This window comes from Saccopteryx leptura, chromosome 13 (assembly GCF_036850995.1).
Source record: "Saccopteryx leptura isolate mSacLep1 chromosome 13, mSacLep1_pri_phased_curated, whole genome shotgun sequence".
In the NCBI taxonomy this organism is placed as follows: Eukaryota; Metazoa; Chordata; class Mammalia; order Chiroptera; family Emballonuridae; genus Saccopteryx; species Saccopteryx leptura.
Genome location: NC_089515.1, coordinates 9,777,790 through 9,802,378, shown reverse-complemented (window position 1 = coordinate 9,802,378; position 24,589 = coordinate 9,777,790). Strand labels below are relative to the sequence as shown.

Below are 24,589 nucleotides of genomic sequence, written 5' to 3'. Positions count from 1 at the left end.
ATTAGAGCGAGTTGGCCCAGGCGCTGAGGATGGCTTCATGACCTCTGCCGTAAGCGCTAAAATGGCTCTGGTAGCAACATAGCCGGGGCCCCAGATGGGCAGAGCATCACCCCCTAGTGGACTTGCCGTGTGGATCCTGGTTGGGTGCGTGCAAGAGTCTGTCTGTGCCTCCCCTCCTCTCACTAAAAAAATAAAATAAAATAAAAATAAAGTTGTTCAGTGTGTCACTGGTTATCTTGAGACACCTATTCTGCCCTGAGTTTGCCTGGTGGAGAATTGGCCTGGAGAGCTGAGAGGTGGCCTGCTGGCTTGAAAGCTGACAAAGGAAACCACATCCTTCTGTCCCTCCCCCCAGCTTTCTCTAGGGGGACTGCTTTTCCCGTGCCTGGGTGTGGTGGGTTCTGAGGCTGTGAGAGGGGTCGGGACGGTGAAGGGATGACAAGGAGGATGCTTAACACTGTCTATTTCTTTTCCAGAGACAAAGAGACAGGGACAGACAGACAGGAATGGAGAGATGAGAAGCGTCAATCATTAGTTTCTCATTGCGACACCTTAGTTGTTCATTGATTGCTTTCTCCTATGTGCCTTGACCACGGGCCTTTAGCAGACCGAGTAACCCCTTGTTCGAGTCAGATGAGCTTTGCTGGTGAGCTTTTGCTCAAACCAGATGAGCCCTGCGCTCAAGCTGGCAACCTTGGGGCCTCGAACCTGGGTCCTCCGCATCCCAGTCCGAGGCTCTATCCACTGCGCCACCGCCTGGTCAGGCCGCTGTTTCTTGATAGCAGTCCCAGAAAGCCCCCTTCCCCCTTTTCCTCCCTTCTTCTTTCCTTTGTGTCTGTTGCCAGTCCTCTCCTTCTGACTTTTCTGGAGGCTTTTCTTTCTCACTCTGCCCCCTACTGATGGCCTGGAGGGTGGTAGGGCACCATTACTGTGACATGGAGGGAAGACTCCGCCTGTTCTGTCCCCAGTGGTGCCAGCTGCTCCCTCCCCTGTACCCCAGCTCAAGTCCATGGTGTTCCCAGAGATTTGCTGGTGGCCCTGCCGGGCTCCAGGCTGAGCCACCCTTCTGGCTGCAGCTTCCAGGACACGTGGGAGCCCCGGGCTCTCAGGGTTTTTGTGTGTCACCCTCCCAGCTGTTCTCACATGCCCAGCACTGGTCCCTGCTGGCGGAGGGCAGCAGGAGATCCTACCGAGTCTCAGTAATTGTTTCGCTCTCTCCCTGGTCGGGCCTGGCTGAGAACCACCAGCAGGGGGCAGCCGGTGTCCCCTCCGCCTCCCCAAGGGCCGCTCCTTCCTGAGAATGAAGGGCGACTGCGGAGGGCTCAGCTCTTATGCCTCTTTCTTTTGCTTTGTTTCAGTTTCACAGAGTTTCTGGATCCATTCCAGAGGGTGATCCAGCCGGAAGAGATCTGGTTGTACAAGAACCCGCTGGTGCAGTCAGACAACATCCCCACCCGCCTCATGTTCGTAAGTACCACGAGTTCGTGGCCGATGTGACCGGTCTCCCACGTGTGAGCCACAGGCGTGTCCCTTTCTGCCTTTCTGACCCCTCCTGAGGGCGGCGAGGAGCCTGGAAGGACGAAGGTGAGCAGCCCATCAGGTTCCCGTTCGAGGTCAGATCCTGACGGGCACCGCGTGGTCCGGTGAGAAGGAGTAATGCCCGGTGCTCTGGAAAGAGAAGGGGCCTGCTTACCTGAGTGAGGCCAAGTTATTTCCAGATGTTTACAGTGAAATAAGACTAGAAATGGTGGACATCTTTTCCGGTTCCATCTTCTTTGATGACAAGCCTCACTTTTGCCCAACTTGGGCACCTTAGGTAGTAGCTCCCTTTGCCCCTTTTCTAGTTTTAACTGGTCGGTGGTTGACCTCTGACGAGACGACCAGTGTGACTCAAACACCGGATAGCGTCTCGCATCTCTTAGCTTCTAGATAAATGGGCAAGCACCCACATCACGGGTGGGTATATTGGGGTTACTTTTACTTCTTCACCCTGTTCCGTGGCAGTTATATCCTCTAAGACTTCATTTCCTCTGGGCTGGGTGCTCTGCTAATTGCATAAGAAAAATGATCTCATTAGTCTCACCAACATCCCAGTGAAGAAGGGTCATTATGGTCTACATTTGGCACATGCAGAACTGCATTCCAGAGAGAGAAGGCACTTGGTCCAAAGCCACACGGCTAGTGAGCCTCAGAACCAGGAGTCACATCCCAGCCGCGGCTCCCAGCCCAGCTCTGAGCCACGAGGCTGCGCTGTGGGTTGGGAGCCGTGTTCAGGTTGCTGAGGGCTCCTGAGGAGTTGCCACCAGGCCTTTCTGTAACAGAGGAAACATTTAAGCTCCGCCTTGTTACGCAGCAATAATGGAACCTCTGGAGGGCAACCTGGGAGATGGAAGGTTATTCCTGTTGACCAACCCTTGTGTCTCATGTCTCTGGAAACTGAAATGACTGTTTCAGTGCTTTCGTAGAGCACACTGAGAAAAATGGCTTTGCATTTTGAAAGGAATCTTTCTGATTTTACGGAGGAGCTCTTGTTACTTAGTGACAACTGGAAGGATCTTTGTGTCTGCAGACTGCCCCAAAGGCCCAGAACACTACCTGAGCATGCAAAGATTATTATAATTGCTTTTCAATAGGTGCTTTTCCTGCTGCAAAATGAACTGGGTTTTTGTAAATCTCAGGGCAATTGAAAAATTAGGGTGTCTACGAGTAGAACACTTGAGTATGAAGACAAGACTTTTTCCATTTTATCTCTAACTCAGATCTCCTACAAATCCTAGAAATAAAGGGACCAGTGTATGGCTAACCATTAGACACCATGGCTTTAATGGGGAAGGGGAGAGAGCTGCTCTTCTATCACCGCCCCCCTCCATTCTTCAAAGACTTCGCATTTTATGTGCTATAAAACAAAATTTGGAGATGAATGTGCCTATGGGATAACATGAGGAATTCGTGGCTATGTCCTGGGTTTATGTGAACAGTGGATTGGTTTTTGTGTGTGGGGGGGTTCTTTTTTTTGTATTTTTCTGAAGTTGGAAACTGGGAGGCAGTCAGACTCCTGCATGCACCTAACCAGGATCCACCTGGCATGCCCACCAGGGGGCAATGCTCTGCCCATCTGGGGCATTGCTCTGTTGCAACCAGAGCCATTCTAGCGCCTGAAGCAGAGGCCACAGAGCCATCCTCAGCGCCCAGGCCAACTTTGCTCCAATGGAGCCTTGGCTGCGGGAGGGGAAGAGAGAGACAGAGAGGAAGGAGAGGGGGAGGGGTGGAGAAGCAGATGGGTGCTTCTCCTGTGTGCCCTGGCTGGGAATAGAACCCAGAACTCCTGCACGCCAGGCCAACACTCTACCACTGAGCCAACTGGCCAGGGCCAACAGTGGATTGTTTTGAAATCCAGATACAACTGCTACAGACATTCCAGGTGAAGATGCAAGTAGGATGGAACATATTTGCATGTTGGCTGGGGTCGGGAGGGGGCAGCAAAGGAGTTATTCAGAGCCATGGCTCTCGGAGAATAGAAGGGTGTTCAGCCACAAATACTGACCCAGACCTGCTAATCTCCTAATGAAAAGAGTTCAACTCTTCCTTCCTGCAGTAGTAGTTGATGAATTTCATTCATTTGGTCACAGGAGTTAGTGGGATTCCATAATCACGTAGGGAAAGCCGTAGATCCCCCTTAATACCTCAACCCAAAGAGGAAAAATACTTTGTCACCACATTAATTAGATTTTGTTTTCCTGGAATTTTATTAAGGGTTTAATATAAAACATCATTTGTCTACTTTGGATCCTTAAAAGCCATAGATATTTATAGCAAAATGTAATAGAATATATGTTTCCACTGTTTCTGTCTTTCTTTTTTTCAATAGTTTGGTTTCCTTAGAGAGCTCAGATTTCATTACTTGACTCAATAGTGAATGATAAAGCAAGCCTGTGGTCTCTTGCCCTTTGAGTTGGAAATGTTTTAATCTAAAGACAGACTTTCTAACCAAAGTGTTTGTTCTAGGCAGCTGGTGTTAACCCTGAGGTTTTATTAGGGGAAATTAGTGTTTCTGGTATATGTGCATGCGTGTGTGTTACAGGAGACACTTGGTCAAATGTCACAAAAAATATTACCAGATAATGGTTAGGGGATTGAGTTAAGTGCAGAATAAATGGTAATGCCATCATCAGGAAGCCCCTAGGTCACATTTTTTGTCTTTGGCACCATTAGCTAAGGTGACTATGTCTGCCAATAGGAAAGTTGATTGTTTTTGGACCCTTTGATTTCTTGAGCTTGTTTCCCTCGATGAATCTGGATTTCTGTTGACCAGAAAGACAGGCCAAGAATTGTTTTTATGTGCTCTGAGTCTGACTTAACACTTCTTGGATATTCCCAAGCCATTAGCTGCTCCCTTATTTAAAAGAGGTCATGGTTCCTTCCTGAGCACGTAGGGTTTATCAGAGCATCTTTGAAAAGCCAATTTTCGGTGAAGGAGGACTCAGTCAGAATTGAGTGTTGGTTTTTAGTGTCCTCTCTGTTGTCTGTAGTTGTTACGTCTTTGTAGATTAAGGGAACACTTCCGGAGCCTGCTCTGGGTAGGGAGGCCAGAGGAGCTATGGTGATGGGAAGTCAAGTTGGACTTGGGGTACACCCTCAGGACCCTGAAGGCTCCCTTAAAGCAAAATAGCACCTGGAAAGGGCCAGAGAAAGGCTCAGGTGAACTTGTAGGGAGCTTCTTTGTCATTGTCATCATTGTTGTCATCATCATCATCATCATCATTGTTGTAACAATGTGCTCATCACTTTAAAGAGGATCTCAGATAATCCTTCCCAGAATCCCTGAGGTCGCTCTTTTGCTATCGCGTAATTTCAGTGGAGACAAAGGAACTGTGGTGAGGTTTAACAACTTGTCCAAGGTTATAAACCTGTCAGTAGCTGGACCAGGATCTGAGCGCTGACTGTCAGAGTGCAGACCCACCCAGAGCTGGTTAGCTGTGATTTCTCCTTGGCGGCCCCGGTGACGTGGAAAGGTAGGGAGTAGTGGGCCACACACGGAAGAGCAGGTATGTAATGGTGCAGACACGGGAGAGAAGTGTCCATGGGGTCCTTGTGAAGGTGATGGAGGGAAGCAGGGATAAAAGCAGACTGTGGGCAGCTTCAGGTTAGTTAATTACCACTTAATTCAGCACACAGTTATGAAGTACATGCTCTGAGCCAAGCACAGCTGGGTAGGGGCGTGTGTAGCTGAGTAAGATTGTTTCTAGTCTAGTGGGGCACACAGACTCACGTCTGTGTGACATCAGTCACCTCAGCATCACAGGGAGCCCTAGAAGGACAGGTAAAACTCAAGTCTTATAGAATGATAGGTGTCCCCAATTTCTTTCCTTGGCTTAAAAAAAATCTACCCAAGAACTAGCTTTTGTCCTTCCTTGACTCTTTTGGTTTGGGTACATCCGGAAGATTTTTTCCCCTAGAATATTACTGATACTGTGTTGATTTGGTAACAGGGCTTCCTATTCTGAAATAGGATGCTTCTAAAGAAGGCAGAAATAAATTCAATTTTGTGAGAGGAGGGAAGAAAAAGAGACAAAGCTGCCTCATGACAGTTTAATTTCTAGACTCTTCTGACAAGCCTTAGACAGCTCTTTTGTCTGTGAAGGGCTGTAACTGTTTGCCCACAGGGGGCCCTTTCCAGGTGCCTGCGAGTCCTGACTTGTCTTTCTAAGCATGACAGCACACCTTCTGTCCAACGCACGTGGGCCCCTTGTTTTGTCTGATGTGAGTGAACCCCAATGATAATCTCTTCTCTGCCTAATGTCCTAATATCAGGGTGGTCTGCTGTGACCCCTTTGGTTGTTAAAAGTGTTTGGCATACTCAGGCCCTCCCCTCCTGCAGACACGCTGCTCCACGCTTTGATGATTCCCAGAAGCCTCCTGGGACTACTGTGCTTTCCATCAGCACACAGGGTGGGGGGACCCACTTTCTGGGAGTGGTGATGGCACTTCCTGTGTTGGTTTTATTGGTGGCTGCACAAGGCAGGGTATTGGTCATGGTGCACACAGACAAGGTGCCTGGATTGGACTCTTCACGTCCCTGACCTCCTACGTGCACTCAAGGTGCGCCATCTACTCAGACCTAACGGCACAGGTGGGCTGGAGCTTAACATGCTTTCTTCCCACATGCCTGGCCACAGGGTCCTGGGACTCCTGTACTGGTTTGGGACGTGTGTTAGCATTTTCCCTGGGAGGTAATGACATGGTCATGACCTGGTCGCCAACAACCAGTGATTCCTGAGCACTAACTCTCTGCTGGACTCTGTAGCTGGGCAGTTGGCATGGGCTCCAGCGTGGATTGCCTCAAATCGACTCCCATTGTGGCCACTTACCAGTTCCGCAAATTGGGAAAATCACATACCCTCTCAGCACCTCGGTTTCCTTATTTGTAAAAAGTACACACATCCCCCCGCTCCATGTTGAGAGCATCCAATCACAGGAAAGCCCTTGAAGAACAACAAGACTCAAGTATATAACAGGAATGACAGGTATTCCGCAATTTCTTTCTGTGGCTTTAGGAAAAAGCCTACCCAGGACTTACAATGCTTCTGTTTGTGTATGGCATATAAGAAGCATTCAGTAACTGGTAGTGAATTTAAATGCTAGCAACAGAACTTTTCTGTAAATAGTATTATTAGACCCATTGTATAGATGGGGAAACTGAGACTCAGAGATGAAGAGGCTAAGTGACTTGCTCAAGGTCACAGAGCTGACGAGTGTCAGAGCTGGGGCTTGAACCCAGCTTTCCTCAGTCGAAGTCTGTTCCACACGTTTTCCTCTGTAGAGCTCTCTTCCCAGCCCATGGAACAGCCTCATGCAAAACCAGCCACGTGCCAGATCCTGCTTAATGATTTATACATATTTTCTTGATGTGTGAGTGCTTTGTAGTGCAGTGAATTAGTAATTTACAAAATGGTTTTTTTAAATGTAAGATGTATATCAGCCTCGGTTTCCCGATACTAGGATGGTGCTGCTGGGTCAGGGTGATCACTGCAATTCAGGACTCCAGCCCGGGCAGCATGGCAGCCCTGTAGGGGGCATCCTGGTCCCTCTAGCTGCGTCCCCTTGTGCGTTCACTTATCTCTCTGAGCTCTAGCCTTGTTATCTGTATGGGGAGGAAATGCTTCCATTTCATAATGTTTGCAGAGTAGTGAGAGGATGAGACAGGTGTGAGGAAAGCCCCTAACACATAGTACATGCTTAACCCTTTGAGCAGTACGAATGTTCATGCACATCCTCGTGTCTCCTGACCATCCAGAGTACGGTCATACATGTGTAAGGCAACGTTAAAAAAAGGCAAATATATGTTCTTCTTGTTCCCACAAATTGGTTATCAAACAAACATGATTTTAAGTTAATAAAACTTTAACTGGAACTAATTTCATTTTTTGAAAAAAAAAACAAAAACAAAAATACTCACTCCCGGGGGTCAGCGAGCATGAAAAAAACTCACTCCTCAAAGGGTTAATCCATGCGTGCTGCCACTCAGCTTTCGTGACCCACCCTTGTGTCTGTAAAGGAGCCCCCTTGCTCCTTCCTCCACTCCCAAGAAAAGGCACTGCCTGCTTTTTATTGATGCTTCTGCCTTTCTACAGTGAGAACTTCCATAACACCGATTAAAGGCGCAGAGCTCGATTTCATCTGGCTGCAAATCCCGAGGTTGGCGCTTGCCCGTTGTGTGACTTCCGGCAGGTCACTTCAACTCTTCTCGGGCTTCTAAAGGCTTTGGTCACAACTGCTGGAGCGGCGTGTGGTGGGTTCAGTTTAGTCTGACTGGCAGAGTGCAGGTGGGATGCTTATCCTCTCCTCATGCCTCTTTTACTCGGTGCCAAGGTGCCTTTGTTCCAGGAAGAACTTGTTTCCTAATGTGTTGACTTCTGGGGTTCACCTCTTCATCCCAACTTTTAAGTTGTAAGAAGGGGGCAGATTATAAAATGTGTATACATCTCTGTCCTGATTTGAGGACAGCACTGCCCAAGGAGGTGGTAGATGTTTCCTGGAAGAAGAAATGAGACCAGAGTCCAAATGCCATTAGGATGAGAGGAGGAAAGACCGCCATGTCATCACACATTTCTGTCACACACGTTGGGTGCGGTGGCCCTGTGTCTAATGTCTGTATTCCCTCACCTGTGAAGTTCATGAGATCAGGAGCCTGGGTCCTCCTAGGTGCTTGGCATTGGCTCAGCAGCAGTTAAATTAAATTCGGTCTGATCGGGTGAGTAGGGGGTGAGGATCCAGTTAGGAGCGGGAGAGCTGAGACAGGCAGAAGTGCTGGGACCCTCTTGGGTACTAAGCCACAAGCCTGGAGCCACTGGGCAGCCCATGTGCCATTTCCAGCTCTTACTCTGAGGCCTTGAGTAGTGTTCTCCTGGGTGGTGCCCTCATCTGTTTGTCTGGAACACTCCTGCTCAGATCCGGGAGCCTCTTTAAGAAAGTGGGTTCCCACGGCGTATTTTTTCTGGGGTTTTATATCTGTCTCACCGTAGCGTGTATCATCTGGGATTGTCCGGTAGGATTCCCTTTAGTTCCATGCTGTTCTCGTCTTTAAGGTTTGACTGTTGGTGGCGTCATTGCCGGGCTGTTCACCTTCACTGAGTTGTGTCTCTGGTGGGGTGTGGTGGCTTGTCCTGCCGTGCTTGAAGTGAGAGGAAACCAGGGGCCTGGATTTCCTTGACCTTGACTATAACTCTGGACTAAAGGACGCGTGGGCATCTGTCATCACTCTTTACACACAGAACATGTGAGTCAAAACTCGGATGCAGAGTTTTGCAACCACCAGCATCAGTGTTATTTATGGTGTAGGTTTTCAGACCTGTCCCGTGAGCATATCTGAAGGACGCAGTGTTGTCACAGGCCCTGCAGTTACTCAGGTGTGAGAGCCACCCAGGCACTTGTGGAAATGTTCCCAGATTCACAGGAACTCTTAAGGAGTGTGCGTTGCCTTTTGAGTTGCCCCTGGGTAAATTCTCTGAATGTCAGCTTCAGTTCTGAGACTTTTTTCTTGAAGCTGCCCTCAGACCTGTGCCACATTCCTTTGAACATTCTCCATGGGACAAGACTTGCTTATTTGATGTTTAAACAGCCAAGTCATTCAGGGCCACAGCTGATAAGGAGGCTCATCCAGCTCATTACTACCACTTGTGGTCAGAAAGAAACCAGTGAGCAAGGGCAGGGGTTCTCACATCTCATGAGCTTTCTCTGAAGACACTTCCCAGAGTGGGGTCCTCAAGATGTTATGAGCTCTGGCAGTCTGGTTGTAGTTAATATGCAGAACAGGTTCATATGGGTGAATTCTGTTTTTACAGAAGTATCTTCTAGCCACATGTTAGTCCTGGTAGGGAGCCTCTCTCCAAAAAGTGACATTGCATTAGGGCACAAGTTGGGATTTCCAAAAGTTCAATTAGTATTGATTAATAGTTAATCACAACTCCTCCCCTCCCACCATTGACTGTGAGGCCAACTGTGGACTTATGTGGTGATATTCAGTCCCTTCTGATATTATTCCCCTGAGGTGTTATAATCCTAAGGAAGTAACATAAGTACCTTTTTCTTGGTGGTTGGAATGTTGCACTCAACTTCCTAATTATAGAAGGCTGAATAAAGACCAGGTAGAGGAGACAGAAAACCTGGTCTCCAAAGCACCACGGCCTTGCTCCTGACCAGCTGGGTCTCTCCATCCTGTCACTGAGTTCCAAGGCTGGCCAAAAGAGTCACAGAGCCACGGTGAGGATATGAGACTTCAGTGCCTGGTGTTGCCTAGGCAGAGTGCCTGCCTCATAGTGGGTTCTGTAATGTGTTGCTTGCATCTGAATTCCACCAGCGTGGTTCATTAAGCACTTGGGGCACTTCTGCATGCTTTGGGTCCAGGAAGGAAAGGGGATGGAGGAAAGGAAGAAGAAAAACTGCATGCAAAACGGCCGAGCTCTGCTTTGCCAAGGAAACAAATATTCCACAAAAGAACACCAGGAATTGATTGACTCTAAGCAAGTCCCACACGTTCCCATGTTGCCAGAAAGTGGGGGATGGGTGACTGAGGGTTCTTCCATCCTCGGCAGGGAAGAACGGGAGGGGCTTACTGGCAGAAATGAGTCACCATAATTATAGACTATTCTTTTCTGTTTAAGAAGCCACCACTTTAAACATGGCTCCCAGCAATTACAAATCAATTATAACCTGCAATCAGACATCCAATTCTTCAAGTTTGTGGCGTCTCTAAGTATAGACATAAATCCTCGTCCTTTGTTTGAGGTCAGGAGTTCAGTACGCTCATTCAGCGAGTGAGTCTAAATGAAGCTAACTGGAACGAATTATCAATCAGCCCTCTGATAGCAAGCCGCTGTCCTCACAAGGGGTTATTTGTTATTTCTTTCAGGCAATTTCTTTCCTCACCCCCCTGGCTGTTATTTGTGTGGTGAAAATTATCCGGCGAACAGACAAGACTGAAATTAAGGAAGCCTTCTTAGGTAGAGTATCCACAGTTCCTGTTTTAGGGGATGGGGCTGAATTGAATTCAACCACTAGATTTTTTTTTTTAATTCTCAGTTGCGCGCAACTGATCTTTCTCTTCGTCAAAGTAAGCTTGGGAGAAAACAATACAAGATGAACTTGAAGCCCCTAGAAGCTTCATTGCAGAGATGAGAAGAAACAAGCGCTCCAATGGCAGATCGTTGTCGCTGTCCGTGGTGCTGAATGTTAACTTGCGTATCCGCGTCAGAGCTCTGCGCTGCTCAGGCACAGAGGGCAGGGTAGCTCTTGGCGGCAAGGGAAAGCGAATCTGAAACTTTGTCACCACTGATTGTCCAATCGCATGTTTGTGGCTAACAGGGCCACATTACAGGCAGTTCAGAAATCGACCACCGCAGACCCCTTGACAAATCACCATTGGCTAGGGGCACCCATGGGCAAACGCAGCTGTAAAATAAAATAGAAATTCAAAACAAGCTGCATAACTCATCTTCAGTTTAGGGACATTTTGACAGTTAAGCAATTGCTGTTGTGTGAAGCATGCTACAGTCTCCACCATTTCAATGCTAATAGTCATAGATTCTCCCCAAACTGAGCCATATCAGCGTAGGACACATGTTTGACACTTTGGGGATTAAATTCATATTCTGGTCTGCGTATTAATCAAATGCTGAGTAAAGGACAGTTTTAAGAGAAAGCTAAGACTTTTATTTGGCTTGTTTAGCAATGAAACTAAACTTCCCAGTGGCCAGGTGTTCAGTTTTCTGATTATTAGGAAAACAGAATTCATGTTTATTTTTGGACACCACACATAGAAGTGACCTAAACCCTTACACAAACTTTGTTGTCAGTATGTTATGTCAATTTAACAGTTAGGTAATGAATCTGAAAATAGGTGAGTCCCCACTAAAGGATATGTCTGTGAATTATTGGGCTTTGAGGAAATGAAAGTGTGGCAGAATGTAGTCCTTTTTCCTTGTAAGGGAGTGAGTGTGAGTGAGGGTGAAATCCAGAGTATACAGAAGATTAAGGGGCTTTCTGCTCTGAAGTGGGACAGGGAGCATTTCTTATGTAACCAGGGCTTTGGTTAGGCTGTCGAGTTGCAGAGAACAGAATTCCTCTTGCGTTAGCTCAGATAAATTAGAGGTTTAGTTACAGAGCTATACACACAATCTCACAGACATCCAAAATAGGGGGAAAGGGACAGAGGAGCCTCGTGGGCTGAGTCAGGGAGCCGGGCCCTCCGGGGTGGAGACATCCGCCCCGGCTCAAGACTGCTCCTCTGCAGCGTGTCTTTCCTCTCTTCACACTCCTCGCCTCGTTCTCCTGTCTGGACGTCATTTCTGCTGCCATACCTTTGGTTTGTATGGGGCTTTGGCAGAGGTGGGTGTCCTTTCCCCTGCCTGCATGACCGTTCAGCTCCAGGGCCCACCTCTAAGTCACACTGCATCCCGTGGTCCAGACTTTCCAGACAGTGGCCCTGGCACCATTCATTTCTGAAGCCTGGACACAGAAGTCCTGAGTCTCTGACCTGCCTGTCAGTGCCTTCCCTCGGGCCAGGTGAGGACCGCAGGCTGCTCCTCTGTGGTCCCAGGGCTCGGTGGTCACATGGTCCTAGTCCTCCAGGCTGGGGGTGGGAAGGTCAGTTTTTCCAACAAGGGCCTTGGTGCCCCTCCCACCCATGGCTCCAGCATCAGGGGCTGTGTTTGGACAGATATCACTGTGGTCCCCAAAGTGTTCTGTTGGGAGCCCTCTCCATTGATCTGGGAATTCCTTCACTTCACTTTTCATTCTAGTCTCTCTGCCGGCATGATATCCTGAGACAGGTGACTGTGAGGAAGAATGTTCATGGTCATTTACTGCCGGCTCTTGACATCTGGCTGCTGTTACGGCAGTCAGAAGTTCTCCGTCCTTCCTGTAGACTTTCTCATTCTGAGCTAAATCTTCCTTAGGCGGCGTGTCGCAGTTGTACCCCATTCCCCCTTTCCTGTACATTAACGGAGAAGGTGGAATTATTGGATGCTCTGTTTGCCTAAATAAATGAGAGCCTGCCCTGTAGAAGTGATGAAGGAGCCTCATGTTGTACTTTTTTTTTTAAGTGCTTCTTTTAGGAAGCCTTAGAAATAGGGCGGTGGAGGAATAATTTCTAAAAAGCAAAGACAGAACACGAAGTATGGCTTTTCCAGTGTTCTCTGCCATTGAGGACTTTCTCAGTGAGGGGGGTTTAGTGCTTGGGTCCCTTCTTTACTCAGGCATCTTCCGCAGACCTGGGCACCATGCGCGCCCCTTATGTGCACGTCCATGGCCACAGTGGCTACCTCTGTGCACCTGCTGTTGGACAAGAGGAGTGGGCTTGGCCCACGCGGCATCCAGCTTGGCAGGAAGCAGGCAGAGAACAGTCAGGTCTGTATAACAGAGAAGCCCATTGTGGAAGGAAGGTGATAAATCCCCAACAACAGCAAAAGTAACCACAGAAACCCTCTAAGCCTCTGGGAAGCTTATTAAGCAACAATGTCCTCTGCACAGGCCATTTGCAGGCCAACTCCCACTGCACATGGCTTTGAACTTTGTTATCTGACACAGCCTGGTTTGTTTTTCTTTCTCTCAAGCCCACAGTGCTGTAAACAGGCCCCATAAACCAGACCCACTGAGTCATTATTAATCAGCGGGCACTCCTGATCAGGGTCATTCACTTCCTGCCAGGCCAGCCTAGCCTTTTCTGCAGCCGAGCTCCGCCCTGCCTTCTCTCTGGTGTCAGTGAGGGGCCTCACACTGATGCCCTGGGGTTGTGCTATTCAGATGAAAATAACAACTGGTTCAGTTTACTTCCAGAATGCTGAGAGGACTTCCACCCTCAGCCCTGTCACTCCAGATCCCCACTCCCTCTGTCTCCTTCTGGCTTTTGGATCTGAGAGCGGAGCTGCCAGCTGTTGGTGGTTACATCACGTGCACACATTCTCTAGCTCAGCTGCTTGAACATTTTCAGAGAGCTGCTCTGTGCTACGTAAGCGCAGCTGGGGCAGGGGGTGGGGATGTGTATGGTGTTCTGGATAGATGTAGCGGTCTTGAAGGTTAGTGGTCTTTAAGGTTGGCAGTCTCTAGAAGAGGGCATTGGAAGATCAGCTGGTGATACTTGTTCCCGGAGCCCTTTTCTGGGCTAAAGGCCATGTTAAACCAAGATAAGAAGTCTGACCCCTGTGGAAAACACACCAATGAGCCTGCCGGACCAGCCCTAACAGGGAAGACCCTGGTCATTTCTGGGCGCTCTGACAGCCTGTTCATTGTCATGGCTCCGGAGGACACAGCAGCAAAGGTAGCCCAGGGAATGTTCGCTCTTCTCTCTAAAGGTGACCTCCTCCTTTCAGCAGGGCTGCGAGCTTGCAAGGGCGAAGGGAGGCCAGCATTTTAGGATGGAAGGGTCTGTGTGCCCTGAATGTAATCGGAGGATGTCTCTGAGTTATGCATTCTTGGTTTCAATTTGTAGACCCCAGTGGCGTGCTCGGTGTCTAAATGGTGGTACCATGCCGCTGACTCAGGCTCTGCTGTCCGCCCCAGTGGCCTGTCCCTCCTCTGTCACACTAAGATATGGCAGTGTTCCCCACCTCACACTGGGGTGATAAATTTCCCTTTGACAAACGTGTTCATCTGAACTGGTCCCTCCCATTCTCTCCGCTTCCCATGACTGTGAGAAGCAGGTAGGTTTTCCACTGTGTACATGTACCACAGCCTTTTTATCCGCTCACTTACCGATGGGTACCTGGCTGCTTCCAGATCTCAGCCTCTTTAAAACACTGCTGCAGTGAACACGGGGGTGCGTATTTTCTTTCACATTAGTGTTTTGGGTTTCTTTGGATATTTTCCCAGAAGTGGAATTACTGGGTCATAAGGTAGTTCCATTTTTAATTTCTTTTTTTTTTTTTGAGAAAACTCCATACTGTTTTTCTCAGTGGCTGCATTCCCATGAGCGGGGCATGAGGGTTCCCTTTTCCCCACATCCTCGCCAACAACTTATTGTTTGTTGATTGATTGATGATGGCCATTCCGAAAGACGTGAGGTGATATACTACTCGGCCGTAAAAAAGTAAGAAAGCTTAGCTTTTGCAACAGCATGGATGGACCTAGAGGTTATTATGCTAAGTGAAATAAGCCAGTCAGAGAAAGACACACACCCTATTGCTTCACTTATATGTGGCATCTAATGAACAAAATAGAAACAGACTCATGGATACAGAGAACAGACTGACAGCTGTCAGGGGCTGGGTGAAATAGGCGAAGGGATTAGGCAAAAACAAACAAACAAAACCCCCCAAAACTCATAGATAGACAACGTTGTGGTGACTTCCAGAGGGAGAGAGGATGGAGGGAGGTGGAGGAGGGTAAAAAGGATAAATGGTGACGGAAGGAGGCTGGACTTTGGGTGGCGAACACACAGTATGTGCTTCAGATAATGTATTACAGAATCGTACACTGGAAAGTCATATAATTTACTAACCAATGCCACCCCCAATAAATTCAATAAAACATTTCTTAAGGCAGGTAGGTTTTCTCCATCTCTGTGGCCGACACCCTCGGTGACCGTGCTGACCATTCCACGGTACTTTCCTCTTGTAGAACAACACATTTGTCTCCTTTGATGACCAGGAATGGCTCTGGGCAGCTCCTTCTCAAAAAGGTCCCTGCACGGCTATTTTCCTACATAAACCTCAGTTAGTAGTGACTCCGTAGTATTTGCCGAAGGGAAGTGGTAGCCCGAATGCTTTATCGTTCCACAAAGCGATGGAAGAGGCATCAAGGGCTGTGTTTTTGGGAGTGGGTGTGCTGACGTGCCTCGGCGCAGTTTTGCCAACCACAGGCGCGGGGTCCTTACAGAGCCGCTCCTTGACTAACGTCACGTCACGTGCTCCCTTTGGATGATCCTTACGTCATCCATCAAAATTCTCCCTAGCTGCCTGGAGAAAGCCCCATGCTGTCGCTGTTAATTTTAAAATCAGGCATTCCGGAACTTCCTGCTGTTTTCAGTGGCAAAAAGCACCACCTGGGCCCAACCTTCTCAAAACCCAGCGAGGTCTGGGGACTCCTCACTTTCTCAGAGGCAATGACGCACTCGATAACAACTGGACCGCTGTCGTGAGTCAACAAGAGATAATTGCCAAACGGGAATGTCCTAGTTTGCAGAAGGATCCCGTCAGCTGGTGTGATGAGAATTATATCTGAGAAGGTTGCCAGAAGGAAATAAAAAAAGAAAGTTAATGTTTCTTGCTACCAGTTGAAGAAATTCTACATGCTGCAGTATGAAATCTGTTCCTATCAGGCCAGGGCGAGATAGATGGGCTCCTCTACCCTACTGAAAATTTCAGTCAAGGAGGAGAGATAAACTTCACGTCACAGGGACTTGGGATTTTGGGAATCACTCTCCAAAGTCCTGTCCTAATTATATTTTACTCTAACCATCCAAACTCCCCTCTGTTTTAAAAAGTATTGGCTCCTGTCTCTGCGGTCGTAAATTAAATAGTCTTAGGATGGCGATGTTGATTTGGGAGCCGGCTGGTTATTTTTCTGTCTGTTGGTTTTTGCTTTGCAGCCGTGTCCCTGGCTCTCGCTCTGAACGGAGTCTGCACAAACACTATTAAGTTAATCGTGGGAAGGTAAGTTCCAAGAAGAAACAATTGGCAATTTAGACGCTCGGGGGCTCCTGGGTGGGAACCTCGACCACAGGACACCGTGTGCGACGGGGTTAAGCTCTTCCGGCTTTTCCTTAGATTGGTGTCCTTTGGGGTTTTGTCCTCAGTGCAGATCTTTCCTCTCATGAATTCTGAACTCACTGTTTCAGAAAGCAGATCAGTACAAGAGAAGGGCCCACTGACGGTACTTGCTGGGGGGCCAGGGTCCCTCCACGGCGCTCCCGGGGCCTCCCCAGATGTCCACTCAGCTGTCAGTTTTGGAACACCCCCCGCCCCCCAAAAATAAATAAGATCACTTGTTTATTGCTCTCTTCAGGATAAGAAGTAGGGATTGGCATTTGAGTTTCAGCTTACTGCGCGTTCCTCTTAGCCTCCTGGGAAACTGTTTATCTTGCCTTCTCCCCCGACTGTTCTGGCAGTGAGTTAGTCTCTGTCGAGTGGAACAGTCAAAACACCTGACTTCGAGGCCTGACTTGGGCCGTGACCAGGTGCTGGCCTTGGACTGGTTATCTCCCCTCTCAGAACCTCAGCACGTACTGATTATCCCCCTGGTGCAGGGTGCTGGCCGGGCACCGCGGGGGCAGAAGAAGGATGCCAGTCGGGCAGCCCGTCACCTGGTGCTGCCGTGACCTCCCCCAGTCCATGCTCAGGGTTGCCAGGGGCCCCGTTAGAATGCTGAGTCTCAGGCCCTGTCAGCTCTGAGGTTTGGGCTCAGTAGGTGAATAACCACACTTGCATCTCTGACTGATTACTGAAATTGATTATTGATATGTTATAGCTATTGAGAGATCCCGGAGCGGGGGGGGGGGTGAGTCAGTGTGCGTGAACTGTGACCTGACAGTGCAGAAAAGGGGCCCCGAGTTCACAGCAGTAGCAAAGCCTTGCCCATGGTAGGTGTTTGGCAGATGATAGTTGAATCGCTGTGGAGTGATTGGCCATCAGCCATCGCACACCTGTGTGACAATGCTCACTTGAGTGAGGCGGGGAAGCAGGTGTGAGGGGTGAGGGTTGTAGGTGCAAGAATACAATTGCAGGGCGTGGGGGGGGCTCTGAGCTGGTCTTAGCCCCTTACAGGTTGTGTGTGACCTGGGTCAGGGGTGTTATCTTTTCAAGCCTTTGTTTTTTGCACCTGTAAAATGAACAAGTCCCCGGCTCTGCCTCAGGGTTGTCATAGGAATCATGTGACAGCGGATGTGCAGTGCTTAGCACTGTGTCTGGTTCCCGGTGAGTCCTCGGAGGTGAGTCGTGGGTGCCGCCGGAGGCTGGACCCCACTCTGCTGTGGAGGTCTCTCTCTACCACACTGGGTGACCGTGTGCTTGGCAGCAGGGAAAGGGCTTTCACTCCTCTCCGGGAGGTGAACTGAGACCTGCCACCCGAGGGAGGTCTTTTGGCCGTCCAAATTCGGAGTAAAGGGGTATGTGCAGCCCCGAGTCTTGGATCCTGGAAGCAGCAGTCTCTGCGTGGCGGGGCCCTGGGCGGAGACAGAGGCTGCCTTTGACTTGCCCAGCACAGAGCTTAGGGTCCTCCTGTAAGTCGTTAACCCTCAGGACCTCACCTTTGGGTAGCTATTGATCGCCCCCTTTTACAGACAGATGTGGAAACAGACTCGGGGAGGCAACATGACCTTCCTGGTTAGAGAACTAGTAAGAGGCAGAGCAGGAGCCTCAATTCAGGTCTCTGTGACCCCAAAGTCTACTCTTTCCCCAGGACTGTCGTATCTGGGACTCTCAGGTGTCGGTGGCAGAAGGAGCTGGGGACGACCAGGAATGGGGTGGCGGTCAGCTCGGGACTTGTTTGTGATGGCAGCATTTTATATTGAAAATGTCTGTGATGTGTTTTGTAGACCTCGGCCCGATTTCTTTCACCGCTGCTTTCCAGATGGAGTAATGAACTCGGAAATGCACTGCACAGGTGACCCCGACCTGGTGTCCGAGGGCCGCAAGAGCTTCCCCAGCATCCACTCGTCCTGTAAGTTCCCCGGGCGGGGACACGCTGTATTCCCCTGTCGTGTCTCCTGGTCACTTTCTTTGGGAGGTCAGGTGGCGGGGAGAGCGTGGGTGTGTGACTGTGGGGCAACTCGTCCTTCTTCGCTGAGGGTGGCCAGCTTACAAACAGCATCTCCAGCTGGAAGTGATTAGCATGTGAGCCAGGCTCTGGAGCGTGCAGGACATTGTATGCGTGGCTTTTGCAAGCTCGGCAGGGTGTAACACAGGACCTCTGACCCTGTGTCAGTATGATTCAGGAACTTGACCATGCCAGGGAATTAACCGTGCTCACGGGGACCTTCTGCTTTTCGGCTCAGTGTATACTCTAGTTTATTCCTTCAGTGATGGATACTCTGTGATTGTGTGTGTGTGTGTGTGTGTGTGTGTGTGTGTGTGCTAATATATAGCATATATATACATATATGGATACACACAAGATATATGATCTGACTATAGATATTCGAGCTGGGCCCAGCCTTAACACCAAGGCAAAATCATATGAATAAGGTACAGTGTGGTGTAGCGGAGAGAACAGGTCTTTGAAGTATGACAGTCCCTGGCTTTGCCAGGTGTCAGCTCTGTGACTTAACCTCTCTGTGCCTCTGTTCCTGCTGGGTGAAATGGGGTTGCTAATGCCTCTGTGACTGGTTGGGGTGAAGGTTAGAATAAGTGATGAAGATCACAGATGTCTCTGGAGCGTCCGCTCTACCTAAATGTTTAGGCGCATTATTGTATTGTCCATTCAGTATATGTAAGGTGCTTCGCATTGTGCTTTAAATAAACAGTAGTTACTCATGCTATTGTTTATTACCAGACCTGAGGTTTCCAGTGTACCCTGGCTCATTCAGTCCACCAATGTGCCCGGCACTGCTAGGCACACTGGGGACACAAAGGTAAATAAGATATAGTGCATGGGCCCTGGCTGGGTAGCTTAGTTGGTTAGAGTGTTGTCTCATTATGCCAAAGTTGTGAGTTCAATCCCTGGTCAGGGGACATACAAGACTCAGCCAATGAGTGCATAAATAAGTGGAACAAGAAACTGATATTCCACCCCTCATCCCTAAAATCAGTCAATAAAAAAAATAAAAAACATATAGTGCATGTCCTGGGGAGTCCACAGGCTGTGGCAGACTGTGTGTTTATGTTGGTGATTCTGGGGTAATTGGAGAACCATGGCCACTGGTGACCAGGGGACAGGCTGCTGTCATGACCTGAATGAAGCTCTAGATTCCCCAGAGACCAATTATTTGTTACCTTTGCAAGCCTGGTACCTTAATCTTTTTTTTTTTTTCTTAATTGCCTAAGACACACCCTGATAGTGGCTGGGTCAATTGGATACCCTCTCCTGCCAAGTGGTTGTTGGAAATCTTGCTCAGAGCCCTTGGAGACTAGGGCCTGTCACCAATATTCAGGTGTCAGGTACCCTAAGTGAATGGCCGTCAACCTGCACTACAACCCTGTCAGGTCAGGTTGTCCCCATTTTATACACAGGCACAGTGAGGCTCAGACAGACTCAGTAACTCGTCCAAGGGCACTTAGCTGACCCTCACACCAGCCTCTAACATGATAGTATCTTGGGGCTTTCGGTGATTAAATACAATGAAGTGTTTACAGTCCATGTTCATTTCAGTAAATAGCTCATTTTGTCCTCTAGTTTGTTGTGGACTATAGAGGGTTGAATGGTGACTCCCAAAAGATGCCAGCTGGAGGAATGCCTGCCCAGTTGAGACATTGTCTCATTACCGTCAGGGCTGCCGATGCTGGCATTAGAGGTACCTGGAAATAGAGGTCACCTGGGCTCCCTCCCGCTCATCCTCCTCCGCTGTCCTGCAGGCTAACTTGAGATCTCTGGTTTTAGGGCATGTTCTGTTCTCCCAAAGACTTGGTGTGGACTTGTAAGAGCCTTCAACAATTACAAGTACCATGTGGCCTTGGCCGGTTGGCTCAGCGGTAGAGCATTGGCCTGGCATGCAGGAGTCCCAGGTTCGATTCCCGGCCGGGGCACACAGGAGAGGCGCCCATTTGCTTCTCCACCCCTCCCCCTCTCCTTCCTCTCTGTCTCTCTCTTCCCCTCCCGCAGCCGAGGCTCCATTGGAGCAAAGATGGCCCGGGCGCTGGGAATGGCTCTGTGGCCTCTGCCTCAGGCGCTAGAATGGCTCTGGATGCAGCAGAGCGACGCCCCAGAGGGGCAGAGCATCGCCTCCTGGTGGGCATGCCGGGTGGATCCCGGTCGGGCGCATGCGGGAGTCTGTCTGACTGCCTCCTCGTTTCCAGCTTCGGAAAAATGAAAAAAAAAAAAAAAAAAGTACCATGTGAAACCCTATGGGAAAACCTTCACCCTGGCTTTTGAATGGTTGACTGAGGACTGCGGCACAATGTATCAATAGTATCTACTGTTGCATTTGAACTTGGGAAGGAAATACATAGTTCTCATGTGTCTAACTCAAACTGGAAGATGACTGGACTTCAGAGATTAGAGGGCAACCCCCATGAAAATATTTACTTTAGATGCACACCCTCGTATCGAATGTTTTTTTCCCATAGGGCTGCCAGCCAGCTGCCTTGTCAATGCATGGCTGATGTCCTATCCAGGCGAGACAAGCTTTTTGACAGAGGCTGTTACTATCTTTTGCTTAAGATGCTACTCAAAATGTTACAAATTGTTACTACTTGGCAAACACAGTATCTTCCTCAGGCTTTGATGGTGCTATTTTCATCTCCTCTCTTTCTTTTTTAAATGACAGGTCAGTGATTGCCTTGCAGGGAATGTTTTCTGGATTCTTGAGCTAACAGGCAGTCTGGTGGTTGGCGTGACTCTTGGTTCCTAAAAGAGGCGGCGGACTGCAGAGGGCTATTTTGTTACCCACTCTCCTCCCCTTCAGTAAATCCCTTTTGTAAATTGTACTGGAGTGAGAGGACACAGATCTTCTGGACCAAGGGGTCTCCTAAGGCGAATTCCCCATCCCGAGTAAACACAGGCTTGCTTTTGCTCTGTTTACAGATAATTGGAGACTGGAAGGTAGTCGATGTCCCCATCCTGGAGAGCAGTTGGTTTCCTTTGAACTGAAGAACAAGCATTGATTTGTTTTTGAAACGTGAGATCTTGTTCTTAATTTACCATAAGCAGCGAAACTGCACACCCCCAAAGTGGTCACATGGCAAACCACTCACAAAGAACGTGTCCCTGTGGCGGCCATCTCATGGCTGCTCCGTAAAGCGGCCTTAACCACCCTGGATTGGAAAGGCAGAGACCGCAGTTTCAAAGAGGGAGGGATTTCCTTCAGACATTTTTCGGGAAGTTTGGAATTGAAAGTGAAGAAAGATGATGTAGCTTTGAAGCAGGGATATTCTGAAAAGGAAACTATCTCTCATCATATCATTTCATCTTTTGATTGCTTATTGATTCGCCTTCCAGAAAGAAGATAGATTTCAGAGATAAAAATAGAAAAAAAAAATTAATGCCAGTCGAGCTATTAAGAAATTTCTTTCTTGTAAAAATGGTGGGGAAGAGACTGCTGTCCATAGGTCAGCAAACAACAGCACGTGGGCCAAATCGGGTGCTGCTTGTTTCTGTGGATAAAGTTTAATTGGACCTGAGAGACACCCATTCGTTTACATGTTGTCTGTGGAGGTTTTCACTTTATGATGGCAGTTGAGCAGTTGCAGAAGAGAACTGGAAACAGACTGCCCATGCTTCAAACAAATGGTATTAAAAGTCATTATTTTGGGAGGTGGGGCGAGGAGAGGGATGAATAGATGGAACGCAGAGGTATTTTAGGGCAGTGAAAATACTGCATGATTGTGTAATGATGGACACATGTCATTATACAGTTGTTGAAACCCATAGAATGTACAACAAACACCAAGAGTGAATCCTAAGATACACTACAGACTTTGGGTGACTGTGACTTGTCAGTTGTAGGTTCATCAATCGTAACAACGTGAGGGGGGTTGTTGACAAGGAAGGAGGCTGTGTATGTGGGGGTCAGGTGGGATCTGTGGGCAATCTCTGTGCCTTCTTAATTTTGCTGTGAACCTAAAACTGTTCTAATAAACTAAACAAAAAGCAGTTCTAAAGCAAGACCAATGCATTTGAACTGTGCACAGAGCAGTTTTGTTTTTAGACAATGCTGTTACCATTTTATAAAAGGGGCATTCATAGGCTATTCATTGTGCGTGCGGATGTATTTTTATTTTTTTTCAACTTTTATTGTTTATTGAATTATTAGACAAATTACTAAACTTTACAGGACCTTCTTCCATAACACAATTACTCATATATAATTTCTCTGCACTTGAAGTAGACATTTTTGGGGATGTATTTTTAAATGACAAGCTTGAGGACTTACCGTTTCTGTAGGTCCTGGGCCGGCACTGGAGGTGAGTTCAGGTTGGTGAGACATGGCCCGTGTCTTCTTTAGAGAAAGGACAAATACTAGGTGCTTTAACAACACGCTGCTTGAGGGGACAGGGGACAGCCTCCCAGAGGAGAAACCCTTTCTCTGTCATTTCCCAGGAGAGTACAGATGAGCTGTACATTTTCAGATACTTTTGTTTGAAGCATCTTCATTCTTCAGCTGGGTTTAGAATTCCAGGCTGAAAGTTATTTCCGTGCAGGGCTCAGGTGGACAGTGCACTTGAGAGAAGGCTGCTGGTATTTCTTTCCTTGGTTTTGTTTTCCTCTGTCTCTCTCTGGAACGTCCTCGTCCGAAGGTCCTTTCTCTGCCTCTGGTCTTCTGAAGTTCCCTGACGATGTGCCCTCTGCCGGGGCTCTTTTCCTGCATCGTCTTGGCCGCTCAGTGGGTCCTTGATACCTGGGATTCGTGTTCTGTCTCTTTTCTCTGGATTCCGTATTGGGCAGATGTCGAATTTCCCAGACTGATCTTAACTTTTTCTTTTCTTTCCTGTTGTCTACTTCTTTGTGCTTTTTATTCATCTCCCTGGGGCATTTAAAAAATTTTATTTACCAACACTTTGATTGCATTTTATTAGGCTTTTTATATATTTAATTTCCAACAGTTCTTTCCTGAGTTCGGATTCAAAAGAAAAAGCATCATCTCTTTCCTCTCTCTCTGTTTGCAGGTTTCATCAGCTCCCGGGCATGTATTTTTGTTGTTGTTGTTGTTGTTGTATCCAGATTTTGTTAACTATCTGGTGACGTTGGGCTGTACATTCTTGTTTAAGGTGGTAGGAGCGCAGCTAGCTGGGTAGAGCTCGCTGACTGGCTTCCTTGAGGCTGCCTGAGGGTGCCTTGGGCTCTCACAATGGCCCCGAGCATTGGCATCTGGTCCTTGCTTTGAGACAGTTAGGTTCCACAGGAGAAGCCTCCCCAGGCTCTTGTGGGGGTACATGAGTCTGGTGCTCTGGGAGCCGTGCAGTAGGGTCCTGGGTGTGCACAGGTCACTTTGCAGACTGTCCCTTCATTCTCCCCCTTCCAGTTTGGTTGTTCAGCCCTGTTCTCTACCTGCCTGCTTCTTCCAAGCCCAGAGTCTCTGCTGGTTAAACTGCTGTCTTCTCCCAAGAGGCAGGGAAGGAGGTGGCAGTGTCCTGGTTGGCAGAGGACTTTAACTGCTCTTTCTAGGGACTTTCTACGCTCTTCATAGGGCCTGTTTCCCGCCTCCAGCGATACCTGGTGCCTCCAGTTGAAAGCTTTGTGGGGTCCCGCCCGGAGGATGAGGGCTTCTCCTGCCCACCCTGCTCTGCAGGCACCAGTTTCTCCTTCCCTTGTTTCTGTGGTCTGTTTATCGTCTGCAGGTGTTGTGATAGGGAGTTGCGGCACTTCCATGTAAGATAGAATGTGTCTCCCAAAGTCCGAGTTCTGCAGAGAAACAGAGCCAGGAGGGTGTATGGGGAGGGCGGGAGGGGAGAGTTGTCTTCAGGAATTGCCTCATGGGATTGTGGGGTCTTGAAAATCTGAAAGGTGCAGGTCAGGCCTGTAAGGCTGGAAACTGAGGTTAAGGGTTGATGCTGCAGTCGAAACCCAGAGTCTTCAGGGCAGGCCGGCAGGCTAGGAACTCAAGCAGGCCTTCTATTTTGCAGTCTTGAGGTAGAATTTCTTACTTGGGAAACCCCAGTTTTTGCTCAAGGCCTTTAACTTGATTAGACGAGGCCCACACACAGTATGGAGGGTGAGCTCATTTACTTAAAGTCAGCTGATTATAAATGCTCGTTGCATCAGAAATAAACCTTTGCAGCAACATCTAGATGGGTTTTGACCAAAGACATGGGCACCATGGCCTAGCCAAGCTGACACAGAAGAGTAGCTGTCACACCGTTCCTGCCTTTCCTATCATTTTACACTCAGAAATACCTAGTACAGAGGCACCACATGTTAGAAGGTTCTTGTTCATCCTTGGTACTGCTTTGATGACAGAGCCCTTAAGAGTCGAGTACTTACACTGAAAGGCCTCTGCAGGAGGGGT

General features: G+C 48.5%; 1 protein-coding gene across 2 annotated transcripts in view; it reads left to right on the top strand.

Moving 5' to 3' along the window:
* PLPP4 (phospholipid phosphatase 4) overlaps positions 1 to 24,589 on the top strand; it is a 128,150-nt gene that overhangs the window by 53,351 nt on the left and 50,210 nt on the right. Inside the window, exons 2-5 of one of the 2 annotated variants that reach the window (XM_066354939.1) lie at positions 1,359 to 1,467; positions 10,409 to 10,499; positions 16,082 to 16,145; positions 18,026 to 18,150. In XM_066354939.1, coding sequence (XP_066211036.1) covers positions 1,359 to 1,467; positions 10,409 to 10,499; positions 16,082 to 16,145; positions 18,026 to 18,150 — 389 coding nt within the window. The remainder of the gene's footprint in view (positions 1 to 1,358; positions 1,468 to 10,408; positions 10,500 to 16,081; positions 16,146 to 18,025; positions 18,151 to 24,589) is intronic. The other variant, XM_066354941.1, reaches the window with a different exon arrangement.